The sequence below is a fragment of the Hippopotamus amphibius genome, chromosome 9 (genome assembly GCF_030028045.1).
Source record: "Hippopotamus amphibius kiboko isolate mHipAmp2 chromosome 9, mHipAmp2.hap2, whole genome shotgun sequence".
In the NCBI taxonomy this organism is placed as follows: Eukaryota; Metazoa; Chordata; class Mammalia; order Artiodactyla; family Hippopotamidae; genus Hippopotamus; species Hippopotamus amphibius.
In genome coordinates, this window is record NC_080194.1 from 102,142,720 (window position 1) to 102,163,617 (window position 20,898).

General features: G+C 38.3%; 1 protein-coding gene across 15 annotated transcripts in view; it reads right to left on the bottom strand.

The window, feature by feature from the left end:
• Window positions 1-20,898, bottom strand: part of ELMOD1 (ELMO domain containing 1) — a 97,662-nt gene that overhangs the window by 25,877 nt on the left and 50,887 nt on the right. For all 15 annotated transcript variants that reach the window (XR_009055354.1, XR_009055355.1, XM_057747444.1 and 12 more), the window contains one exon: window positions 15,965-16,094. Coding sequence is in view for 13 of the 15 variants with exons in the window: in XM_057747444.1 (XP_057603427.1) it covers window positions 15,965-16,094 (130 nt within the window). In the remaining 2 variants the exon portion in view is untranslated. The remainder of the gene's footprint in view (window positions 1-15,964; window positions 16,095-20,898) is intronic.

Here is a 20,898-nt window from a genome sequence, read left to right on the forward strand (position 1 = left end):
CTTTATTGGGATATATTTGCTTTACACTCTTGTACCCATCTCTGAGGTACAACAAAGTGAATCAGCTGCATCTACACACATATCCCCATATCCCCTCCCTCCCGCGACTCCCCCCAACCCTCCCCGTCCTGGCCCTCCAAGGCATCTCCCATGAAGTTGATCTCCTTTTCTTATACAGCAGCTTCCCACTAGCTATCTATTTTACAGCTGGTAGTGTAAATATGTCTATGCTACTCTCTCACCTCGTCCCTACTTCCCCTTTGCCCCTCACCCCAGCCCCGTGTCCTCAAGTCCATTCTGTACTTCTGTATCTCCACTCTTGCCTGTCACTGGTTTCATCAGTACCATTTCTTCAGATTCCATATATATGTGTTAGCATACAGTATCTGTTTTTCTCTTTCTGACTTACTTCACTCTGTATGACAGACTCTAGGTCTATCCACCTCATGACATATAGTTCAATTTCATTGCTTTTTATGCCTGAGTAATATTCCATTGCATATATGTGCCACATCTTCTTTATCCATTCATCTGTTGACAGGCATCTAGGTTGTTTCCATGTCCTGGCTATTGTAAATAGTGCTGCAATGAACATTATGCTACTTATTTCTTTTTGGATCATGGTTTTCTCAGGGTATATGCTCAGGAGTGGGATTACTGGGTCATATGGTAGTTCTATTTTTAGTTTTTTAAGGAACCTCCAAACTGTTTTCCATAGTGGCTGTACCAGTTTACAATCCCACAACAGTGCAGGAGAGTTCCCTTTTTTCCACATCCTCTCCAACATTTATTGTCTCTAGATTTTTTGATGATGGCCATTCTGACCGGTGTGAGGTGATACCTCATTGTGGCTTTGACCTGCATTTCTCTAATAATTAGTGATGTTGAGCATCTTTTTTTTTTTTTTTTTTTTATGTAGGTTGCTTTTTTTCTAAAATTTATTTATTAATCTTTGAGGGGTACACCAAGTTCAATCATTTGTTTTTATACACGTATCCCCGTATTCCCTCCCTCCCTCTACTCCCCCCCCATCCTCCCCGTTCCAGTCCTCTAAGGCATCGTCCATCCTCGAGTTGAACTCCCTTTGTTATACAACAACTTCCCACTGGCTAGCTATTTTACAGTTGGTAGTATATATATGTCTGTGCTACTCTCTCGCTTCATCTCAGCTTCCCCTTCATCCCCCCGCCCTCCCCCAAACCTCGAGTTCTCCAGTCCATTCTCTGCATCTGTGTCCTTGTTCTTGTCTTGTCATTGAGTTCATCAGTACCATTTTTAGATTCCATATATGTGAGTTAGCATACAATATTTGTCTTTCTCTTTCTGACTTACTTCACTCTGTATGACAGACTCTAGGTCTATCCACCTCATGACATATAGCTCCATCTCATCCCTTTTTAAAGCTGAGTAATATTCTATTGTATATATATGCCACATCTTCTTTATCCATTCATCTGTTGATGGGCATTTAGGGTGCTTTCATGTCCTGGCTATTGTAAATAGTGCTGCAGTGAACATTACGTACATGTTTCTTTTTGGATTATGGTTTTCTCTGGGTATATGCCCAGGAGTGGGATTACTGGATCATATGGCAGTTCTATTTTGTTTTTTAAGGAACCTCCAAACTGTTTTCCATAGTGGCTGTACCAACTTACATTCCCATCAACAGTGCAGGAGAGTTCCCTTTTTTCCACATCCTCTCCAACATTTATTGTCTCTAGATTTTTTGATGATGGCCATTCTGACCAGTGTGAGGTGATACCTCATTGTGGTTTTGATTTGCATTTCTCTAATGATTAGTGATGTTGAGCATCTTTTCATGTGTTTGTTGGCCATCTGCATGTCTTCTTTGGAGAAATGTCTATTTAGGTCTTCCGCCCATTTGTGGATTGGGTTATTTGCTTTTTTGGTATTAAGCTGCATGAGCTGCTTGTATATTTTGGAGATTAATCCTTTGTCCCTTGCTTCGTTGGCAAGTATTTTCTCCCATTCTGAGAGTTGTCTTCTTGTCTTGTTTATGGATTTGTTCACTGTGCAAAAGCTTTTAAGTTTCATGAGGTCCCATTTGTTTATTCTTGATTTTATTTCCATGATTCTAGGAGGTGGGTCAAAAAGGATCTTGCTTTGATATATGTCATAGAGTGTTCTGCCTATGTTTTCCTCCGGGAGTTTTATAGTGTCTGGCCTTACGTGTAGGTCTTTAATCCATTTGGAGTTTCTTTTTGCGTATGGTGTTAGGAAGTGTTCTGATTTCATTCTTCTACATGTTGCTGTCCAATTTTCCCAGCACCACTTATTGAAGAGGCTGTCTTTTTTCCATTGTATATTCTTGCCTCCTCTGTCAAAGATAAGGTGCCCATATGTGCTTGGGTTTATCTCTGAGGTTTCTATTCTGTTCCATTAATTCTCCTTTCTATTTTTGTGCCAGTACCATACTGTCTTGATCACTGTGGCCTTATAGTATAGTTTGAAGTCAGGAAGCCTAATTCCACCAACTCCATCTTCCCTTCTCAAGATTGCCTTGGCTATTCGGGGTCTTTTGTGTTTCTATACACGTCGTAAGATTTCTTGTTCTAGTTCTGTGAAAAATGCCGTTGGTAATTTGATAGGGATTGCATTGAATCTGTAAATTGCTTTGGGTAAGATAGTCATTTTCACAATATTGATTCTTCCAATCCAAGAACATGGTATGTCCCTCCATCTGTTTGTATCATCTTTGATTTCTTTCATCTGTGTCTCATAGTTTTCTGCATACAGGTCTTTTGCCTCCTTTGGCAGGTATTTTATTCTTTTTGTTGCAATGGTAAATGGGAGAGTTTCCTTAATTTCTCTTTCTGTTCTTTCATTGTCAGTGTATAGGAATGCAAGAGATTTTAGCGCATTAATTTTGTATCCTGCTACTTTACTAAATTCATCGATTAGTGCTAGCAGTTTTCTGGTAGAGTCTTTAGGGTTTTCTATGTATAATATCATGTCATCTGCAAAGAGTGACAATTTTACTTCTTCTTTTCCAATCTGGATTCCTTTTATTTCATTTTCTTCCCTGACTGCTGTGGCTAACACTTCCAAAACTATGTTGAATAATAATGGTGAGAGTGGACACCCCTGTCTTGTTCCTGACCTTAGAGGGAATGCTTTCAGTTTTTCACCATTTAGGATGATGTTGGCTTTTGGTTTCTCATATATGGCTTTTATTATGCTGAGGTGATTTCCTTCTGTGCCCATTTTCTGGAGAGTTTTTATCATACATGGATGTTGAATTTTGTCAAAAGCTTTTCCTGCGTCTATTGAGATTACCATATGGTTTTTATCTTTCAATTTGTTAATATGGTGTATCACATTGATTGATTTGTGTTTACTGAAGAATCCTTGCATCCCAGGGATAAACCCCACTTGATGATGGTGTATGATCTTTTTAATGTGCTGTTGGATTCTGTTAGCTAGTTTTTTGTTGAGGATTTTTGCATCTATATTCTTCAGGGATATTGGCCTGTAATTTTCTTTTTTGGTGACATCTTTGCCTGGTTTTGGTATCAGGGTGATGGTGGCCTCGTAGAATGAGTTTGGGAGTGTTCCTCCTTCTGCTATAATTTGGGAGAGTTTGAGAAGGATAGGTGTTAGCTCTTCTCTAAATGTTTGATAGAATTCGCTCGTGAACCCATCTGGCCCTGGGCTTTTGTTTGTTGGGAGATTTTTAATCACAGTCTCAATTTCTGTACTTGTGATTGGTCTGTTCATATGTTCTATTTCTTCCTGGTTCAGTTTTGGAAGATTGTACTTTTCTAAGAATTTATCCATTTCTTCCAGGTTATCCAATTTATTGGCATACAGTTGCTTGTAGTAGTCTCTCATGATCTTTTGTATTTCTGCAGTGTCCATTGTTACTTCTCCTTTTTCATTTCTAATTCTGTTGATTTGCATCTTCTCCCTTTTTTTCCTGATAAGTTTGGCTAATGGTTTATCAATTTTGTTAATCTTCTCAAAGAACCAGCTTTTCATTTTATTGATCTTTGCTATTGTTTCCTTCATTTCTTTTTCATTTATTTCTGATCTGATCTCTATGATTTCTTTCCTTCTGCTTACTTTGGGGTTTTTTTTGTTCTTCTTTCTCTAGTTGTTTTAGGTGTAAGGTTAGGTTATTTGATATTTGTCTTGTTTCTTGAGGTAGGACTGTATTGCTATAAACTTCCCTCTTAGGACTGCTTTTGCTGCATCCCATAAGTTTTGGGTCACTGTGTTTTCATTGTCATTTGTTTCTAGGTATTTTTTGATTTCCTCTTTGATTTCTTTAGTGATTTCTTGGTTGTTGAATAGCATATTGTTTAGTCTCCATGTGGTTGTATTTTTTACTGATTTTTTCCTGTAATTGATATCTAGTCTCATGGCATTGTGTTCAGAGAAAATGCTTGATGCGATTTCAATTTTTTTGAATTTACCAAGGCTTGATTTGTGACCCAAGATGTGATCTATCCTGGAGAATGTTCCATGTGCACTTGAGAAGAAAGTGTATTCTGTAGTTTTTGGATGGAATGTTCTATAAATATCAATGAAGTCGAGATGGTCTAATGTGTCATTTAAAGCTTGTGTGTCCTTATTTACTTTCTGTTTGGATGATCTGTCCATTGATGTAAGTGGGGTGTTCAAGTCTCCTACTATTATTGTGTTACTGTCGATGTCTCCTTTTATGGCTGTTAGCATTTGCCTCATGTATTGAGGTGCTCCTATGTTGGGTGCATAGATATTTACAATTGTTATATCTTCTTCTTGGATGGATCCCTTGATCATTATGTAGTGTCCTTCCTTGTCTCTTGTAATAGTTTATACCTTAAAGTCTAATTTGTCTGACATGAGTATTGCTACTCCAGCTTTCTTTTGGCTTCCATTTGCATGGAATATCTTTTTCCATCCCTTTACTTTCAGTCTATATGGGTCCCTTGGTCTGAAGTGGGTTTCTTGTAGACAGCATATAAAAGGGTCTTGTTTTTGTATCCATTCAGCCAGTCTGTGTCTTTTGGTTGGAGCATTTAATCCATTTGAATTTATGGTGATTATTGACATGTGTTCCGATTACCATTTTCTTAATTGTTTTGGGTTTGTTTTTGTAGGTGTTTTCCTTCTCTTGTGTTTCCTACTTAGAAAAGTTCCTTTAGCAATTGTTGTAAGGCTGGTTTGGTGGTGCTGAATTCTCTTCACTTTTGCTTGTCTGGAAAGCTTTTGATTTCTCCATTCAATCTGAATGAGATTCTTGCTGGGTAGAGTATTCTTGGCTGTAGGTTTTTCTCTTTCAGGACTTTCAGTATATCCTGCCATTCCCTTCTGGCCTGCAGAATTTCTGCAGAAAGATCAGCTGTTATCCTTATGGGTTTTCCCTTATATGTTATTTGTTGCTTTTCTCTTGCTGCTTTTAATATTTTTTCTTTGTGATTAATTGGCGTTAGTTTGATTAATATGTGCCTTGGTGTATTTTTCCTTGGGTTTATTCTGTATGGGACTCTCTGTGGTTCTTGGACTTGATTAATTATTTCCTTTCCCATGCTGGGGAAGTTTTCCACTATAACCTCTTCAAATATTTTCTCAGACCCTTTCTTTTCTTCTTCTTCTTCTGGGATGCCTATGATTCGAATGTTGGTGTGCTTAATGTTATCACCAAGGTCTCTGATACTGTCTTCTATTCTTTTTTCTTTTTCATGTTCTGTTGCAGTTATTTCCCCCATTCTATCTTCTAACTCACTTATTCTTTCTTCTGTCTCAGTTATTCTGCTGTTTATACCATCTAGAGTGTTTTTAATTTTGGTTATTTTGTTATCTAGTACTGTTTGTTTGCTCTTTAGTTCTTCTGATTCCGTTTTAACCGTTTCTTGTAGATTTTGGATCATCTTTACTATCATAACTCTGAATTCTTTTTCAGGCAATTTTCCTATTTCCTCTTCATTTATTTGGTCTTGTGTATTTTTACCTTGTTCCTTCATCTGTGGCATAATTTTTTGTTGTCTCCTTTTCCCCCACTTTGGATGGGCAGGATTGTGTTCCTGCTGGGTCTTGGTGTTAAGTTGAGAACCTCTGGAAGACTTCACGGTTAAGGATATTTCCTGGGAACTGGGTTTCCCTGTTAGTCCAATGTTTTGGCCTCAGAGCTCCCACCTCAGGAACGCAGGCCTGACACTGGGCTTGTGTATCAAGATCCCACAAGCTGTGTGGAGCAGGGAAAATGAAAAAAAAAAAGTAGGAGAACAGGAGAACAATAGCAAGCTAAAAAATACAATAGTAGGAAACTAACAGATGTGTTAGAAAAAATTTAAAAAAAATGATGGAGCAACAACTAGATAGTAAAACAACTGCAATATCCTAAGTGAGGGGGTGGGAAGAAGAAAAAAAAGAGAAAAGAAAAGAAAAGAAAAGAAAAAAGCCAGAAAAGGCCTTGGCTGTGGGGATGGGGCTTAGACAAGGGTGAGGGTGTGTGTGTGTGGGGGGGAGTTACGCAATGGGCAGAGTCTACCCTTAGAGAAGGTCCTGGGGGTGGTGGGGAATGGGGCTTAGGTCCAATGAGGTAGAAGGGCCCAGAAATGCCTCTGGTCTTGTGGATTCTCTTCTGATAGATAGGTACCTCCCTGAAAAATAACAGGAGGAGGCATGGTAGTTCTGAAAGGTGAGGTCATTCTTGCTCCTAGGAAGCTGACTGGAAATCTGAACTAAGGTGGTGGGCCTCTGGTGGGGTCTCTGAGGAGTCCAGCCATCTAAGGCTGTACTACTAGGAGTAGAGTTATCACAAAGCCAGCTGCCAAGTGCAGGAGACAAGAGCTAGGAAGGGTGATGCCCATGGCAGGTGACAAGCTACATGCTGAGTCAGCCCATCACCCACCATGGCCTGTGCTGTTTAAGAATCTCCTCTTTGCATTCAGTCTCTATTGCAAGCTTATTTGAACACCTCTGCCCTGTCTCAGGTCTGCTGCAGAACAGAAAGAGCAAGGGCATTTCTCCATCTATTCATTCAAGGAGAAGCAGCTCTACTCATCAGGAGATCTTTATTTATTTATTTACTTATTTATTTTTGGCTGCATTGGGTCTTTGTTGTTGCACATGGGCTTTCTCTAATTGCAGCGAGCGGGGGCTACTCTTCATTGTGGTGGCTTCTCTTGTTGTGGAGCACGGGTTCTAGGTGCATGGGCTTCAGTAGTTGTGGCATGAGGGCTCAGTAGTCATCAGGAGATCTTTTAATTCTGGGTTATATATTTTTCTATTAAGTACATGAGTCCACCTAAATTTTTGTCTTTACTATTAATTTGGTTAGAAAACATTTTTAATAGAAACATCCATTTGAATAACTCATATGGACAGTGCTACATGAATGCAAAGATGTTAATCAGTTTTATCCCAGCCTGTGTTTAAATGACCATAAAGTCCAGATTTCTTTTTCATAGTTTATAAGTAGAAACACTGATAATGGTCTCCTATGTTTATATAAATGAAAGCAATTAAACAATATGGCAATATATCACCCAAGCCTCTAAACCAGGGGTTAGCAAACTTTGTCTATAGAGGGCTAGATGGTAAATATTTCAGTCTTTGCTGGCCATAGGTCACTGCCACAACTACTTAATTTTGCCTGTGGTGTACAAAAGCAGCCATAGACAAAATATAAATGAATAAGCGTGGATGTGTTCCTATAAAAATAGGTGGTAGGCCAGATTTGACCTACAGGCTTTAGTTTGCTTACCCTAGCTCTAACCAATTTTATGAAGTAGATAACAAGGGTATTATTGCTCATTTTAAAGATGAAGAAGCCTAAGCTCAAACCATAGGTCAGCCTCTGGAAACACAAATGTGAACAAGACATGGATTTTCCCTCAAGAGATAGCATAGTGCAGGAATTAAGAGCCCTTTCTAAATATGTGAAAAATGAGAATAATACCAATTTCCTCGTCTGAAAAATGGGGATAATACCAACATCTCACTACAAGGTTATTATGACAATTAAATGGAATAATGCTATAAAACATGTTAACAATTGGCACATACTAAACACTCAATGAAAGTTTTATTATTATTGATTTTATTATTATCAGATGTGGAATCTGAATTAACTGAAGAAGAGAATAAAGATCCCACTTGTAAATTTTCTAGGGAAGATTTCAAAACTCAATGAGTAACAATTTAAAAAATGAGCCAGATTCTACTCTGAGAATAAGGGGTAACAGGGAAACACATGAGCAAATAGCTGGGCATATGGGATGGTACAGCTTAATCTGGGTCATGGTGAATGACAGAGCATGAAGGAAATGTGCTGGACATGATGGGATAGAGGAGAAATAGCTTAAAGGAATAAACTGGAAAGGGTCCAAAATGCACGCTAAGATGTATGGGCTTTCCATGGTCAGACATAGGGAACCTGAACTTTGTAACCTAGAGAATAACATGACGAGATAATCCCTCCAGTGGTTCTTTTAGAAGATGGAAGGGAGGAGGCTAATGGTTAGTGGCAGAATTAAAAGGCTATTTTAATAGTTCAAGTTGGAGATGATGACTAGAATAAGGAAGTGGGAACAGAAAACATTTGAGAGGTATTTTGGAGAATCTCTATGGATAAGATTTAGTGATTTTTGTAGATGCAGAGTACCTCCCCAATTAGATTGCAAGCCACTAGAGGGTAGAAAAGATGCCTTTCCTCAAAGTGCTTATCATACGGGTAGACAGTCCTGGCTTTATAATTTACTAGCCGTGTGACTCAGAGCCTGGACTAAAATGCTTGTAGTTTGCTTAACTTTAAAGTAAAGATAACCAAGATTGGCCAAGATGACAGAGTAGAAAGATCCTGAACTCACCTCCTTTTACAGGCACATGAAAATCACAACTATTTACAGAACAACCATCAAGAAAAAAGAACAAAGCCTACCAGAAGAGATCTTCTACAACTAAAGATAAATAGGAACAACAACAAGATGGGTAGGAGGGGTGGAGTTGAAATATAGTCAAGTCCCATACGCCAGGTGGGTGACCCACAAATGGGAGAATAATTACAAACGAGGGTCCTGCCCTGGGAATATGAGCCCCCAGAGCATTTGACTTTGAAGGCCAGTGGGTCTTTCTTTCTGCAGTCCCAAGGGGCTGGGGGAAATAGAGACTTCACTCTTAAAGGGCACATACAAAATCTCACATGCTGCAGGACCCAGGAAAGAAACTGTAATTTGATAGGCACTTCGGTCAGACCCACCTGCTGATCTTGGAGAGCCTTCCAGAGAGGCAGGAGGCAACTGCAGCTCACCCTGAGAGCACCGACACTTATAACTGCCATTTTGGGGAGTTCTTTCTACCACATGGACAACTGTAGACTCCTCCCTCTAGCTAATTAGACCAGGATCCAGCCCTGGCCTGGCCCAACAGTCTGTAGGCACCAGCACTGGGATACCTTGGGCCAAGCAACTGAATGGATGGAGACACAGCCCAACCCCTCAGCAGGTAGGCTGCCTTACGACATCCTAAAGCAGCAGCTGCTTCTGGATATGCCCTGCCTACCAGAGAGTCAAGGATCCAGCTCCACAACCACTAGGCAGGCACCAGTCCAAGAATTGCCTGGGCCCCGGCCCTGCTCTCCAGGGAACTTGCTCTAGCCTCCAGAGCAGCCTTACCCACCAGGCGGCAGACAACAGCCACAAGAAAACCACAGTTCCTCAGCCTGCATACCTGGCCTGCCTCCCTGGCCCCACCCATGAGCAGGCCAATACAAGCTTCAGAATGCCCCAGACCCTGCACCCAACTGTATCAGGAACTGGCTCCATCCACCAGCAATCTGACACCAGCTCTGAGACCTCTACGCCCTGCAACCAGATTCCTGGACCTTGACTCCACCCAGCAGTGTGTAAGCACTAGCCTTAGGGCCACCCAGGATTCTGCAGCCAGCTGCCTTCTGTCCTGGTCCCACCAGCTAGCAGCTAGCAGCCCCCACACAAGGCAGGGTCTGGCAATCAACTGGACTGGTGGCCAACCAAGCCTACCAGATTGCCAATACAGTCAGCCCCCCACAATGGAAGGACCCATGCAGTCCTCACAGGGGGAACTCCTAGAGCATACAGCTCAGGTAAAGAGAGGGAAGTTCGCTGCTGGGACACGTACGACATCTCCTACAAAAAGCCACTACTCCAAGGTTGGGAAATGTAACCAACCTACCAGATTCATAAAAATAAAAATAGCAACCAAGGCACAATGAGGCAACAGAGGAACATGTTCCAAATGAAAGAACAAGATATGGCTCCAGAAGAAGAAATAAGTGAAGTGGAGATAGCTTACTTGAGAAGGCAGTGATTGTAAAGGTGATCAAAGTACTAGGGAGAAGAATGGCTGCACACAGCAAGAAGTTAGCAGTTTTTAACAGAGAGTTAGGAAATATAAAGAAAAATCAGAGATGAAGAATACAATAACTGAAATGGAAAATACAGTAGAAGGAATAAACAGCAGACTAAATGATACACAGGAATGGATCAGACAGCTGGAATACAGAGTGTATAAATCACTGATGTTGGAAACACACACACACACACAAAAGAATGGAAAGAAATGAGAACAGTTTAAGGGACCTCTGGGACAACATCAAACACACTAATATTTGCATAATGGGGTCCCAGAAGGAGAACAGAGAGAGAAAGGGGCTGCATGAAGACATATTTGAAGACACAATAGCTGAAAACTTCCCTAACCTGGGAAAGGGAACAAACATCTAAGTTCAGGAAGTGCAGAGGTCCATACAGGATTAAATATTAAAAGCAGCAAGGGAAAAAGCAACATGTTACATACAAGAGAACTCTCATAAGTCTCTCAGCTGACCTTTCAGCACTAACTCTGCAGGTCAGAAGGGACCGGCATAATATACCTAAAGTGATGAAAGGGAAAAATCTACAACCGAGATTACTCTACCCAGCAAGGATCTCATTCAGATTTGACGGAGAACTCAAAAGCTTTACAGACAAGCAAAAGCTAAAAGAGTTCAGCAGCATCAAACCAGCTTTGCAAGAAATGTTAAAGGGACTTCTGTAAGTGAAAAAGAAAGGGCTACAACTAGAAACTTGAAAATTACAAGAGGAGAAAGCTCACTGGTAAAGGCAAATTTGTACAGGAAAGGTAGGAAATCATCCACACACAGAGATGGTAGGAAGGTTAAATGGCAAAAGAAGTAAAATATCTATATCCACAATAAGCAGTTAAGGGATACAGAAAACAATTAGATGTAAAATATGATTTCAAAAACAGTAATCATGAGGGGAGGAGAGTACGAATGCAGGGTTGTTAAAGTATATTTGAAATTAAGAGATCAGCAACTTAAAACAATCACGTGCATGTATGTATAATACATAAAATATAAAAATCTCATGGTAACCACAAACCAAAACTCTATAATAGATACACACAAAAAGGAAAAAGGAATCCAAACACAACACTAAAGACAGTTACCAAATTACAAAAGAAGAGAACAAAGAAGAAAGGAACAAAAAAGAACTACAAACCAACCCTCAAACAATTAACAAAATGGCAATAAGGACACACCCATCAATAATTACTTTAAACGTAAATGGAACAAATTCTCTAACCAAAAGATATAGAATGGCTGAATAGATTAAAAAAACAAGACCCGTATATATATTGCCTATAAGACACTCACTTCAGATCTAAAGACTCACACAGACTGAAAGTGAGGGGTGGAAAAAGGTGTTCCACGCAAATGGAAATGAAAAGAAAGCTGGGGTAGCAATACTCATATCAGACAAAATGACTTTAAAATACAAGGAAGGACATTACACAATGATCAAGAGAACAATCCAAGAATAAGATATAACAACTGTAAATATATTTGCACCCAATATAAGAGCACCTAGATATATAAAGTAAATATTAACAATGTAAAGGGAGAAGTTGACAGTAACACAATAATAGTAGGGGACTTAACACCCCACTTACATCACTGGACAGATTGTCCAGACAGAAAATCAATAAGGAAATACTGGCCTTAAAAGACACATTCGACACATGGACATATATATATATATATATATATATATATATATATATACATTCTATCCCAAAGCAGCAGAATACACATTCCTCTCAAGTGCACAGAGAACATTCTCTAGGGTAGATCACAAGCTTGGCCACAAAACAAGCCCCAGTAAATTTCAGAAAATTGAAGTCATATCAGGCATCTTTTCTGACCACACCACTATGAAACTAGAAATCAACTATGAGAAAAAAACTGCAAAAAACACAAACACAAGGAGGCTAAACAGTATTCTACTGAACAACCAATGCATCACTGAAGAAATAAAGCAGGAAATTTAAAAATGCCTGGAGACAAATGAAAATGAAAACCCAATGAACCAAAATCTACAGGATGCAACAAAAGCAGTTCTAAGAGGAAAGTTTATAGCAATACATATTTACCTCAGGAAACAAGAAAAATCTTAAATAAATAACCTAAACTTATACCTAAAGAACAAGAAACTACTATGAACAACCGTATGCCAATAAAATGAACAACCTAGAAGAAATGGAAAAATTCCTGGAAGTGTACAATCTCCTAGGACTGAATAAGGAAGAAATAGAAAATATGAACAGATCAATTGCCAGTAATGAAATTGAATCAGTAATAAAAAAAAGCTCTCAACAAACAAAAGTCCAGCACCAGCAGTCTCCAAAGGCAACAGAAATAAAAGTAAAAATAAATAAATGGGGGCTAATCAAATTTATAACTTTTTGTCCAGCAAAGGAAACCATAAACAAAATGAAGAGACAACCTACAGAATGGGAGAAAATATTTGCAAACAACATGACTGGCAAGGGCTCAATTTCCAAAATATACAAACAGCTCACACAATAACAAAACAAACAACCCAACCAAAAAATGGAAAGAAGATCTAAATAGATATTTCTCCAAGGAAGACATACAGATGGCCAATAGGCACATGAAAAGATGCTCAACATCACTAATTACTACAGAAATGCAAATCAAAACTACAATGAGGTATCACCTTACACAGGTCAGAATGGCTAGCATCAAAAAATCCACAAACAATAAATGCTGGAGAGGGTGTGGAGGAAATGGAACCCTCCTACACTGTTGCTGGGAAGGTAAACTGGTTGCAGCCACTATGGAAAACAGTGTGAAGGTTCCTCAAAAAACTAAGACTAGAGTAGCCATATGACCCAGCAATCCCACTCCTGGGCATATATCTGGACAAAACTATAATTCAAAAAGATACATAAATCCCAATGTTCTTAGCTGCAATATTTACAACAGCCAAGATACAGAAGCTACCTAAATGTCCATTGACAGATGAATCGATAAAGATAGAATAAAACACAGCCATAAAAAAGAATGAAATAATGCCATTTGCAGTAACCTGGATGGACACAGAGATTATCATACTAAGGGAAGTAAGTGAGAAAGACACATACCATATGATATCACTTATATGTGGAATCTAAAATATGACACAAATGAACTTGTTTATGAAACAGAAACAGACTTAAAGACATAGAGAACAGATCTGTGGTGGGGAGGGATTGATTGGGAGTTTGGGATTAGCAGATGCAAACTATTATATATAGAATGGATAAAAAACGAGTTCCTCCTGCATAGCACAGGGAACTATGTTCAATATCCTGTAATAAATCATAATGGAAAAGAATATGAAAAAGAACATATATATGTGTGCGTGTGTGTATACATATATATATATGAAACACCAGAAACTAACACAACATTGTAAATCAATTATACTTCAACAACAACAAAAACCCAATTAAAAAATACACAGAAACCTGAATAGACATTTTTCCTAAGAGAACATACATTTGGCCAACAGGCACTGAAAAGATGCTCAACATTATTAATCATCAGAGAAATGCAGATCAAAACCACAATGAAATATCACCTCATGCCTGTCAGAATGGCTATGGTCAAAAAGACCACAAATAATAAATGTAGGTGAGGATGTCGAGGAAAGGGAGCCCCTGTACACTGTTGGTAGGAATATAAATTGGTGCCGGCACAGTGGAGAACACTGTGGAGAACTGTGGAGAACAGGTGGCAGCTTCTCAAAAAACTAAAAATAAAACTACTATATGACCCAGCAATTCCACTCCTGGGTATATATTCGAAAAAACCGAAAACACTAATTCAAAAAGGTACTTGCACTGCAATGTTCACAGCAGTATTATTTACAGTTGCCAGGATATGGAAGCAACCTAAGTGTCCATCAACAGATGAATGGATAAAGAAGATGTGGTACATGTATACAATGGAATACTATTCAGCCCTAAAAAGAAGAAAATTTTGCCATTTGCAACAACATGGATAAACTTGGAGGTATTATGCTAAGTGAAATATGTCAGACAGAGAAAGACAAATACTGTGTGATATCACTTATATATGGAACCTAAAAAAAATAAAACAAACTAGTAAATAAAACAAAGAAGAAATAGACTCACAGGTATAGAGATCAAACTAGTGGTTACCAATTGGGAGAGGGAAGCATGGAGAGGCAACACAGGAGTAGAGGATTAAGAGGTACAAACTACTATGTATAAAATAAGCTGTGACTATAAAAAATAACACCTACATACTCAAATCGTGACCACAGATAAAAGTCATATCATAAAAGTTCTTGACCTGTATTTAATGACTTCAAAATTCATGTATTCACTCATATTTGTTGAAAACCTATGTGCCAGCACACATACAACAGATCAACTAAGATGATGTAGAGCAGGTACCCAAATGTCAACTGATTCAGAGGTGATTTCAGCCACTCTAAAGGAGCTTGTGGCCAGTATGTTAACTATACCACCTCTTTTCCTTTTCATCACATTTTACTTCCCACCTCGAGTTCATTTTATTAAACTTGACTATCTCTATCAGAACATAGGGAAAAAAGCAATCAAAGACACAAGCTCAGCCAGTAGGCTGGCTAAAATTAAGCAGAGGAAAAAGGGAAGAAGAAACCATTGTTAAGAATGAGGTCTCTTTAATTTTAATGATTGACATCAGATCTAGCACTAATTAGTAGGGACAAATGAGTCATCTGCTTAAGTACCTATGTACACAAAAATACACACTCCACACAAAAACACAACAGGATACATTTTTTAAAATTACAGCTTCTATTGACATTTTTCAATAAAATAAAGTTAAAGCAGCTAAACAATTTTTTTCCTCCAATTTCATTACTGCCTTTTTGAATTCTAGGAGAGGACAAAGAAGCACTCCATCCTAAAAAGCATCTATTTTCAGAAACGAATTTATAAAACATTTTAGATGAGTAGTTCTAAAGCTTTGTCTTAATTTTTTTGTCTTAATTTTTTAAAGTTTTATTGGTGTGTTACAATACACTATCTGATCAGATAAGCTTTTTAAGGTATTGCTTTGACAGCCAAGAAGTATTTATAACTGCATATTATCTTCAATCAGCTTTAATATACCATATGTAAACCTCTACCTACTCTTCTAATATTCTTCACATTACATGAATAAATAATCAGCATTAAGATCTTGGGTAATTTCCCCAGGGAGATACTGTGGACGCAGAAACCAGCTTCATCTTCTCTGATGTCTACTAAAAGTTGTAAATGGAAATCCTAGGTCGCTCTTTGACAAATTCTATTTCTCCTATTGGCTTTCAACATAGTTGAACAATCTAAATTTGAGCCAAATGTGAGAGGCCATGGAAATCACCTCTGATGCTTTCTCAGATTACAAATGAAAACTGGCTTTATATTTAACTTCTCACATGAATTTTCTATTGAAAAATTTACCTCCAACATCTGAACCAGCAAGAAAAAGTAGGCTTTACCAATTAGCTGAGTGCCCATGTGGTACTCACCTCTGTGCCCCCATGTCCCGAGCAGTGCCTAAGCACGTAGCAGGAGTTCAGCAAACACTAGCTGACCCAAGCGAAGAACTGAAATGTGTTCAAGGACTAACCTTCAAAAGCATTTCTTCATGTTGGGGATTATCCGAATCGTAGGGTTCTCTGCGCAGCTTTTCCACATCTGCAATAAGGTTTCTGTACCCAACAATTTGCAGAAGGCAAGCCTGAAGAGAGATTCCCAACCTAAGGTGTTAAAAAATAGAAGAAACATACATGAGGAAAAAAAACATATTCTTTGGCATTTGTTCACTTGATGTATGCACAATAGGACTATTTATATTTATATAACATTTGGAAATTGCTCAAACAGGATCTATCTAGTAGAAGCACACTTTTTAACTGAAACTCCACATGGACAGTTGTGGAATTTGGCTAAAATTTACCTCTCATTCCAGCCTTTTCTTAAGCCAATGCAATAATATGGTTTAAAAACAAGGGAGCTCTTTATGTAGGTGACTTGAAAGATGTACAAAATATAGGTGATCATGGTTTCTTAGGGATCATTTTGCTCCCCTAGGTAGTTATATCAGAAACTCTTCAGAAGGGGGTGTGTGGGGAGGTGAGAGAGAGAGAAATAGCCCTTAGGGGCTTAGGGGTAAGAAAAACTTCAAAACAAAAACAACAACAATAAAAACATCTCTGCTTGCAAGCACCCTGGACAGACAACACAATGCCAAGAGAAACAACTCAGTACTTTACAAAATTTCCTGTTCCATTCAGACTGCTCTACTTGTCTGATGCCTTTTCTTATGCTGAAACAAAATCTGCTTTCTTTATTATGGAGTGGTTCAAATGCTGTTCTCAGCAAATTTATTTCCAATTTTCCCTGCCATGCCTATTCATTTTAAGACAGGAATTCCTTCTTCCAGTCTTATCCCCTGTTTCTTCAATTCATTCTCATGGGACATGGTTTTCTGATGTTTTACTATCTTGCTCAATCTTCTCTGAATATACAGTTTGTTTGATTAACAGTCTCCTTAAAACGTATCACTGGAACAAAAAAGAATCTGGCAAGCGTGACATAGAGAGGATCCTTATTTCCTGTGATCTGAATGCTGTTTTTCTCCCCTGCAATATAGAGGGTAAAATAGAATCTCTTTAAGCAGTCACGTAACAAGTTTATTAAACAGGTGGCTAAATATCACCAAGATCCTCTTTCCCTATAAACTACTGTTACATAAATTATCTTCCTGTACTCATTTGATGGCATTTTAAAATCTAAAGGTAGTATTTCATGTTTATTTTTTCCTGCTAGTTTCTTTATATTCATTTTTGTGATTCAACAATAGCAATTTCATATGATGCAACCTGAGTTACTGTTCAATATACTCCAACTCTAATTCGCTCACTAAATATATACATTTTTTTGTTGGAGTGGGGGGGTCATCATAATCATCTTTCTGGGGGGATGAGATGTATAGAGGTTAAGTCTAAAGTTGAGGGCAATAGAAAATTTTAAATTTTAGGATTGTATGCTTACTCCAAACATAGAGGGCAGTGTCAGATAACCCAAATACTAAACTTAAATAAAACTGAATGTTAAGTTAAAAAAAAATAGATCAGGTGGTCCCTGGTGGTCCAGTGGTTAAGAATCTGCCTTCCAATACAGGGGACACAGGTTCAGTCTCTGGTCAGGGAACTAAGATCCCACATGCCGAGGGGCATCTGAGCCTGTGTGCCGCAACTACTGAGCCCACACACCACAACTAGACAGAAGCCCACAGGCCTCAATGAAGAATCCATGCGCCACAACTAAGACCCAATGTAGCCAATAAATAAATAAATAAATAAATGTTTTTAAAAAATCAGCATTTAGGAAAAGGGCACAGGGATACTCATCACTCAGAAAATGAACACAGGACAAGAGGGCAGACAGCAGTATCAAGCAGTATCAGCAGTATTTCGTCTTGTGGAACTGAAAACCACAGCCACAGAAAGACAGAGAAAATGAAAAAGCAGAGGACTTTGTACCAGATGAAGGGACAGGATAAAGCCCCAGAAAAACAACTAAATGAAGAGGAGATAGGCACCCTTCCAGAAAAAGAATTCAGAATAATGATAGTGAAGATGATCCAAGACTTTGAAAAAAGACTGGATGCAAAGATCGAAAAGTTTACCAAAGACCTAGAAGAATTAAAGAGCAAACAAACAGAGATATGCAACACAATAACTGAAATGAAAAATACACTAGAAGGAACCAATAGCAGATTAACTGAGGCAGAAGGGCGAATAAGTGACCTGGAAGACAGAATGGTGATAATCACTGGTGCAGAAAAGAATAAAGAAAAAAGAATGAAAAGAACTGAAGACAGCCTAAGAGACCTCTGGGACAATGTTAAACGCACCAACATTCGCATTATAGGGGTCCCAGAAGGAGACGAGAGAGAGAAAGGACCTGAGAAAATACTGGAAGAGATTATAGTTGAAAACTTCCCTAACATGGGAAAGGAAATAGCTACCCAAGACCAGGAAGCACAGAGAGTCCCAGGCAGGATAAACCCAAGGAGAAACATGCCAAGATATATAACAGTCAAGCTGACAAAAATTAAAGACAGAGAAATGTTATTAGAAGCAACAAGGGAAAAACGACAAATAACATACAAGGGAACTCCCATAAGGTTAACAGCTGATTTCTCAGCAGAAACTCGGCAAGCCAGAAGGGAGTGGCCTGATATATTTGAAGTGATGAAAGGGAAGAACCTACAACCAAGAATACTCTACCCAGCAAGGATCTCATTCAGATTCGATGAAATCAAAAGCTTTACAGACAAGCAAGAGCTAAGAGAATTCAGCACCACCAAACCAGCCCTACAACAAATGCTAAAGGAACTTCTCTAAGCGGGAAACATAAGAGAAGAGAAGGACCTACAAAAACAAAAACAAAACAATTAAGAAAATAGTACTAGGAACATACATATCGATAATTACCTTGAATGTAAATGGACTAAATGCACCAACCAGAAGACACAGACTGGCTGAATGGATACAAAAACAAGACCCATATATATGCTGTCTACAAGAGACCCACTTCAGACCTAGGCACACATACAGACTGAAAGTGAGGGGATGGAAAAAGATATTCCATGCAAATGAAAATCAAAAGAAAGCTGGAGTAGCAATACTCATATCAGATAAAATAGACTTTAAAATAAAATGTTACAAGAGACAAGAAAGGACATTACATAAAGATCAAGGGATCCATCCAAGAAGAGGAGATAACAGTTATAAATATCTATGCACCCAGTATAGGAGCACCTCAATACATAAGGCAAATGCTAACAAGTGTGAAAGAGGAAATGCAAGGCAGAAATAGAGACACAGGTGTAGAGAACAAACACATGGACACCAAGCGGGGAAAGCGGGGAGGGTTGGGGGGGGGAATGAATTGGGAGATTGGGATACCAAATTGTACACTCTAAATATATGCTGTTTACTGTCTGTTAACTGTATCACAATAAAAGTTCTTAAAAAAAAAAAAGAAAAGAAAATGAACACAGGACTGAGAAGAGAGTTAATTTTGAGGGAAAGAAGAGAGTGGGAGAAATAAAAGCAAGACAATCCAATGTTACTGTAGGAATTCTTACCACCAGCATAAGTGGCACCTTAAAAATGTATAAAATAAAGCAAGGTTAATAGTAGTAATGGCTTGATAAATTACAAGGTATCTCCCCCAGCCCTCTCTATTTCTTGATTTTTTTTTGTAAATTATTTAATTTTTTAAAAATCACATTTTGTCAATGTCAGCCTGGAAAAAAAAACCACACTAAAATCCATATTGAGCTATAAAAACACAATCTACTACCTATAAGGGTTTTTTTCTCCCTAAGGGAAATCAGGAATAGATGGTAAGGAAACACTTCTGAATGAAATGTATAACTTTCATAAAAGAGACAGAAAAGATATTCTATTAAATCTAACCCAATCTCTAAATGTGATTATAGGTCTAACACATCTCTCATGTCTAATTGTAATCTTAAATTTTTGGTTCACCTTAATTTGAAATGAATAGCATTCTTACCACCTTCCCAGAGAAATAAAATGTCAGAAGGTTTCAAAAAGACATTTACTGTATAATTAAATCACATTTAATGGCTGAATAAGGAAAAAGCTAATTAGCTGAAGCGACTGCAGAAGAATGCTATGGAGACCACGTGGAAATGGAGTTTTGTGATGAGCCTCAATTAGCTAGTACCTAGAATCTCTGCAAGATATAGACCTACGCAAAGTGCACTCTGAAATTCCCTTTGACTACAGTTCCCCATCTTTGGCAATTAAAAGCTTTTTTCAGTGATAACATCTGAAGTTCTTAAGTATGCACATCTAAAAGACAGTCTGTTACCTACCTAAACTGTATCTGACTATATATGCATACAGAATTGATTCTACCCAATATCCTTAGTCTAAAATTTTGCAGAAAAATTCCTGTACCCAATGGAAAATATAAAGCTAATTTTAAATGTCATGTACATCGCCAAATGCATTTTAATACTTCCAAGATGAGATGACTAAATTACGAAGTTCTAAAGTCATCTCTCCCTCCCACATATGCCCGTCTTCTTCACAAGCAGGTAGAAACCATCTCCAAGATTATCAGCCTGTCATGAACTGAATAAATATTCTTTATGTAGCAGAATCTGCTCAGGCACATTTACAATGTGAACATTTACTGTTAATGTAAAACACAGGCATCATACGGAGTGGCTGTTGGTGGATGGGCTCCCTTTACTTCACCTTCTGATACCAGGGGCATCCATCAGGTTTCGTACATTCACTGCATTGCAGAAGTAGAAGCATAAATCACAACAGAAGTACAAAGCTGCTGCTATTTACAAATATGAAAAAGTCATCTTTTTTCATTATTTTTCATCTGAAAGTCAAAACATGCAGATGATCATTTGGGGCAGGGAAAAGAGAGAGAGAATGTGTATGAGAGCGTATTTAGAGAGTATTTAGAGGTGTTAAATATGTGGCATGTGACTTCTGTTTT